The sequence below is a fragment of the Macaca nemestrina genome, chromosome 12 (assembly GCF_043159975.1).
Source record: "Macaca nemestrina isolate mMacNem1 chromosome 12, mMacNem.hap1, whole genome shotgun sequence".
NCBI lineage: Eukaryota > Metazoa > Chordata > Mammalia > Primates > Cercopithecidae > Macaca > Macaca nemestrina.
In genome coordinates, this window is record NC_092136.1 from 10,114,475 (window position 1) to 10,120,502 (window position 6,028).

At 61.0% G+C, this 6,028-nt stretch overlaps 1 protein-coding gene across 8 annotated transcripts; it reads right to left on the reverse strand.

The window, feature by feature from the left end:
• Positions 1–1,780: 1,780 nt before the first annotated feature.
• LOC105469513 (G protein-coupled receptor 137) lies at positions 1,781–6,010 on the reverse strand. Of its 8 annotated transcripts, none has more exons than XM_011720620.2 (8): positions 5,874–6,010; positions 4,383–4,754; positions 4,250–4,299; positions 3,318–3,543; positions 3,051–3,200; positions 2,797–2,925; positions 2,544–2,662; positions 1,781–2,125 (listed from the first exon to the last, which is right to left on the reverse strand). In XM_011720620.2, the coding sequence occupies exons 2-8, from the start codon at positions 4,737–4,739 to the stop codon at positions 1,858–1,860; spliced, it is 1,299 nt and encodes a 432-aa protein (XP_011718922.1). In that variant the 5' UTR covers positions 4,740–4,754; positions 5,874–6,010; the 3' UTR covers positions 1,781–1,857. The 8 variants fall into 8 exon arrangements, with proteins under 8 accessions (XP_011718922.1, XP_070930501.1, XP_070930498.1 ...); XM_071074400.1 differs by having other exon boundaries at positions 1,781–2,231; XM_071074397.1 differs by lacking the exon at positions 5,874–6,010 and adding an exon at positions 5,646–5,842 and having other exon boundaries at positions 1,781–2,231.
• Positions 6,011–6,028: the final 18 nt, after the last annotated feature.

Here is a 6,028-nt window from a genome sequence, read left to right on the forward strand (position 1 = left end):
AACGTTAGGAGTTTTCCTTTCCACAAAAAGTGATTGTCCAGCTTCAAGCTGATTCTCTGAGTCTCAGATGCCCTCTCTGGAGGCCCTGAGGGTCTGGTGCCCACGATGGTCCCAAGTAAAGGGTTTTGAGGCAGGCCCAGCAATAAGCCAAGGGAACTCTGAAAAGCTGGGACAACCACCTATGTGGGCAGGGGACAGACCCTCTAGTAAAGGACTCCTAGCCATCAGACAGACCTGCCAGGACCATGGGAGCAGAGAGCAGTGACTATGCTACTAAGGACAGTGGAGAAGGGGGCCACTGGGAGGGCACAGCTAGGGGACCACCTGTACATCTGCACAAACCCACACCCTGGTAGGAAGATGGGGGCTGCTCAGTCACCAGGCCAACTCCCCGGCACGCCCTGGACTAACTCCTGGCTCCTAAAGACCAGGTTGGGGTGATGATAGGGAAACAGGGCCTCCAGAAAGTCTAATCCATTGGGGTTAAGACTCAGTAGCTGCCAGGCATGGTACCTCATGCCTGTAATCCCAGCACTTTGGGAGGCTGAGGTGGGTGGATTGCTTGAGCCCAGGAGTTCGAGACCAGCCTGGGCAATATGGTGAAACCCCACCTCTAAAATAAAAAATTAAAAAATTAGGCCGGGCGCGGTGGCTCAAGCCTGTAATCCCAGCACTTTGGGAGGCCGAGGCGGGTGGATCACGAGGTCAGGAGATCGAGACTATCCTGGCTAACATGGTGAAACCCCGTCTCTACTAAAAATACAAAAAAACTAGCCGGGCGTGGTGGCGGGCGCCTGTAGTCTCAGCTACTTGGGAAGGCTGAGGCGAGAGAATGGCGTGAACCGGGAGGCGGAGCTTGCAGTGAGCCGAGATCACGCCACTGCACTCCAGCCTGGGAGATACAGCGAGACTCCGTCTCAAAAAAAAAAAAAAAAAAAAAAAATTAGGGCCGGGCGCGGTGGCTCAAGCCTGTAATCCCAGCACTTTGGGAGGCCGAGATGGGCGGATCACGAGGTCAGGAGATCGAGACCATCCTGGCTAACACGGTGAAACCCCGTCTCTACTAAAAAAAATACAAAAAAACTAGCTGGGCGTGGTGGCGGGCACCTGTGGTGGCGGGCGCCTGTAGTCCCAGCTACTCGGGAGGCTGAGGCAGGAGAATGGCATAAACCCGGGAGGCGGAGCTTGCAGTGAGCTGAGATAGCGCCACTGCACTCCAGCCCTGACGACACAGCGAGACTCCGTCTCAAAAATAAAAAATAAAAAATAAAATAAATTAGGCAGGCTGAGGCAGGAGGATTGCTTGAGCCTGGTTGGTTGAGGCTGCAGTGGGCCATGATCGTGCCACTGCACTCCAGTCTGAGTGACAGACCCTGTCTCAAAAAAAAAAAAAAAAAATCCTCAGTAGCCACATAACCACAGTAATGTGGGGCTGTGGGGCCTAGCAGAGGGGCCACATCCCTTGACCATTAGACAGAAGGCTTCCTAAAGATAGTAACAGTTGACGCAGGTCTTGAGGAAAGAGTAGGAACTGTTCAAGTGGAGAGGGATCTGGAGTTAGTGGGGCAATTCTGGGCCAGCAGAGCTTTGAGAACAAAGGCCTGTGTGGTCTCCTTCCCTTGCAAACTGCAGGCCCCTCCTCTCCCAGCCCACCAGCCTTGATGGGGTAAGTGGCCCCTGCCCAGCCTAGCAGCCCACTTCAAGGGCCAGTGTCTGTTCAGCCTTAGGCCAAACAGGCAAAAGTGACAGGAACACAAGGCAGATGATAGGTGAACAACTGTGGGGCGCAGACACTGTTTATTGAGTGGCAGGCACAGGAGAGGTAGCTGGCTCCGGTGTGGAAGCGGAGGTGGCAGGTCATGCCAGGGTGCTGTGGGCATCTGGCAGCCAGGGCCACGCCCCCATCCTAGGGGGACGGCACAAGCTCACTATGACAGGAGCAGCAAGGAGCTGGCCAGAGGAGGGGGCAGCCACGACCCCCAGGATCCTGGGCAAGAAGTGGCAAACTTGGCACAGGGGCTTAGGGTGACGGGGACTGGGGCCTGGGTATTCTGTGGGGGAGGGAAGGGGATCACGTCTGTGGGGTGGAGTAGAGACTGTGGTGGTGGCCGCCTGGTCCTGGCACCTGGGAGAAGAGCAGAGGAGTGGTCTTCGTCTGGCTGCCCCCATACCAGCCCGGCTCACGCCCGATGGCGCCATACCAGCTCCCAGAGCCTAGACTGCCTGACATACTGCAGCAGAGAAACAGGGTCAGTCTCAGGACAGTGACCAGGGCCACAGTCACAAGAGCTGCAGGAGGAACAGAGGCTTAGAACAGAACCCCTGTGACCTAGACCTTTGGGGCCCAGGGCAAAGTACATCTCTAGGCAAGGGATGGAGGCTTTAGCCATGGGAACCCAGGGGACCTCACCTAGTACAGATGGGGAAGCAAAGGCCATGGCAGGGGTGGAAGGGCAAGACCCGGCTCTCTCAGTCCCCCATAGCTCGATGGAGCCAAGTGGGTGGTGGGGGCAGGGGTACTGAGGCAGTGCCATGGCTCCTACCTGGTGCTCTCACCCCGGCTGTGCTCCCAGGAGCAGCCCTCATCTTCACAGTGCCCAGCCCGGTCAAAGAAGTAGGACCGGGAGGCAAAGACCTGCCCATTGAGGATGTGGCTGGTGCTCTGGAGAAGGAAGCCATCATCGATACTTACTCCTGTCCCACACTGTTCTCCCTGCCCATCCCCAGATGCCAACCCAGGATTCCCAGCATCTGCCACTCTCCACTGGGCCCACAGGGGAGGGTGCAGACCCTTACCAGGTCTTGTGGGGGCCGGTGTACCCGGAAGAAGCCCACCAGCAGGGTGGTGGGCAGCAGCTCCCACACGAAGAGGATGAGGCCAAATACCAGGTAGCCTTTGTTCCCCAGGTCATTTACCAGGTCCGCCTGTGGGAAGGCAGGGGCTGGTGCCAGTCTGCAGTCACGCCAAGGGGGCAGTGGGACAGGGCCCAGGCCAGCTGGGGCCAAGGTGCCACGGCTACTAAGGAGGTGGCAGACATGCATATGCCCACCTGATCAGACACATTGTACCAGTCGTAATCGAAGGTGTCCAGCCGGCTCTGGGGGGCCAAGGCCAGTGCTGTCAGGTTGTAGCAGGCCCGGCTGGCATAGAGCAGGACCATGGCTCCACCCATCGCGGCCGCCTGGCACACACTGGTCCCCTGGCACAGGTAACAAGAGGACCCTCAGGGAGAGAAGGCTCCCAGCTTCCTCTACACCCTGAGAACCGCTGCCCAGAGATCCCAAAGGACACCTGGGCATCAGTGCTGCGGCCCTACCTTGGCCTCCAGGTAGATGCTAGTGGAGGGGGCCCGCCTGGCGACGAGGCAGAGGCAGGCAGCAAGAGACAGCGCACAGATGACGAACAGGGAGTCGCTCACCAGGACGCGGACAAGCAGCAGGGCCCAGGGCTGTGCCCGGCGCCGATGGGAGAGCACAGCACACAGCACGTTCACCAGCAGAAAGAGCAGCGAGGCCCCCACAAAGGCCCCTCGGACAGCCAGCCTGCAGCCACAGCACAGTCAGCCCAGGCCCTCAACAGCCCTCAGCACTCACCACCTGCCCCACCTCCTGCAGGAAACCCCAATGTCCACAGAACTCAGGGCATCCAGTCTGAGCCCTGTTCCTCCATTCTTATAGATGGAGAAACTGAGGCTCAAAGAGGTCAGAAGGTGACTGACAGCCATGGTACCTCAGAAGGGGCACCAACTGGAGTCAGAAGTCTCCGTCTGAGCCCCAGCTCTGCGACCTTGATCCTGATGCCTTACCTGGCTGGGCCTCAGTTTCTTCATCTCTCAAGGGAGGAGAGTAGCCTCTCAGGGAAATTGTACAAATGAAAGATGGCTGGGAAAGCTCTTTATAAACCGTAAGACACTGTACAAATGACGAGGGCATTGCGGCCCCAGGTCACCCAGGAGTGCATATGGCTTTGGTGCTTCCATGGGCTGGAGCCTCCAGCTCACCCTCCATGGTGGATGCCACTGGGTTCCTCTCCCTCACACTACCACAACCATTCCTATTCTTGTGCCTTGCAGATCTGCAACGCCTCTGCTGAGCCATCTGCGCCAGGTGCTTTAACTTTTCCAAGCTCTTCCACAGACATTCCCTGGGTTGTCTTTGTCTCAGCCCTGAGAGGTGGGAAGGGATCTACATGGGACTGTCCCCTGCCCCTGACCTGGAGGTTGAGCCCACCAGTGTCCCGAGTACTTACAAGCCTCGGCTCATCTCCGGCCGACGCTTCGCCTTGGCCTTGAACACCACCTAGGAGCAGAGATGCCCTTCACTCCCGTGGGTCCTTAAGGCTTGCCACCTCCCACCCCCCACCCGGGACCACAGTTGGTTACCTGGGCAAAGTAGAGGTTCATAAGCGTCAAGGTGAAGAACTGCAGGCAGACGGGGCAGCAGTAGAGAAGCCAGAAGGGCAAGGGCCCCAGGCGGTTGGCGCGGGGAGTATCTCGGAAGTAGAAGGAGAAGAGAGTGGTACGCAAGGCAGCCCAGAGCAGACAGAGGGCCAGGAACACCGTCTGATAGCTGAGACGCTTGTGCCCATACAGAAGCACCAGCCAGAGCTGGGCATAGACGGAGAAGAAGAGCAGGGCATACAGGGTGGTGTAGGCAGCCGTCAGCCCCAGGGTCACAGCAGGTGGCAGCGCAGGCACCAGCCCGGCAGCAGGCACCAGGCCAGACAGGTTACTCTCCATGTCAGGGAGGGAGGCCTGAATCCCGGAGACAGAGAAGGAGGGGCTGTCGGCAGGGCCAGGGAAATAAATACGGAGGGGTGGGAATTGCAGGGTGCAGAGAGGGAGATGGGGCGCTAAGGAGGAAAGAAGTTGTGGCTGACAGGCCCCTCCTCCTCAACAGAGAGACCCTTGCCCTTGGGGAACACGGGCAGCCTGGGCCCCAGGCCCCTCACTCAGGGGCATGGAAGGGCAGTCTCTTCTCTCCAGGGCAGACCGGGTGGGGGTTGGGGGTGTCTCCTCCCTGGGCCTACCCCAGAGTCAGGGATGGGGGGATGCAGAGGCCCAAGGAGCGGAGTCCCTGGCCTCGGTCGCTCGTGTCGTCCTGGCTGGAGGGGGAGAGCCAGCCGATGCCCGTCGGGTCAGGGCAGCGGCCGCTGCAGGGGGCGCCCAATGCCCCGCTCTCCCCCTCCCCAAGCTGGGGGAGGCTCTCCTCCAGTAATGCGGATGGGGAGGGCCTCTGCCTTCTGTCCTTGTAATTCTCGAAAGCTGCCCCCCGCCCCACCCCCCCCACCGCGTCCACTCTCCAGCCTCAAGGGGCGGGAGGAGGCGGATGCCAGGTCCTCAGGCCGCTGATGGGAGAGCCGGCTCAGGTCGTGGGGACCCGGGGCTCCGGCTCCCCGGCTCCCGCTGCTCCGCCCCCTCCTGCGCCTGCGCGGGCGCTGTTCGCTACGCAAATTGCGCAGGGGCCCGACCGGCTCCGCAGTCCAGCGCCGCACCCGGCGTGAAACCGTACGAGAATTGGCGCGAGCTGCGCCGCTGGCGGGCGCCCGGGGTTACGGGAGGCGGCTGGAGGGCGGCCGAATTGCGGGGGCCGTGCCGCATCCAGGGGGTCCCCGGGTGGGCTGTGCCTGGGCGGTCCGCCTTAACTTGTATGGGGGGGCCGCCAATTCCCACGCTCCTCTCTCCTATACCCAAATCGGGGTCGTGCCACCCAGCCGGGGGCGGCAACGGATTCCCGTCCCTCGGCCTCTGAAGAAAACTTCCGCCCATAGCCAAGATGGCCCCCGGGCCCCGCCCCCGGGCCTGAACCCGCGGAGCCCCGAATCCCCAGCGCGGGCCCGCCCCCCGCCCCGGCGCGCCCGCGGCCCTGCTCACCTGGCCGGCCGCCTGCCAGGCCTGAAGCCCCCACGGACCCTACGGTCCACCCTCACCGGGTCCCCGGCCCTCCTCCCGCGCCCGGGCAGCCATCCCAGCCAGGGAGGAGGTTCCTCTCCTTATCTCCAGTGCCCCCGAGGTGGCGCGGGAGGTGT

Coding starts and splice junctions, on each gene's coding strand:
- LOC105469513 (XM_071074397.1), bottom strand. CDS start 5,768: ATGGGCGGAAGTTTTCTTCAGAGGCCGAGGGACGGGAATCCGTTGCCG. Junction 2,926..3,050: donor GGTACAATGTGTCTGATCAG/GTGGGCATATGC, acceptor GCCTTCCCACAG/GCGGACCTGGTAAATGACCT. Junction 2,663..2,796: donor ACCGGCCCCCACAAGACCTG/GTAAGGGTCTGC, acceptor TTCCTTCTCCAG/AGCACCAGCCACATCCTCAA.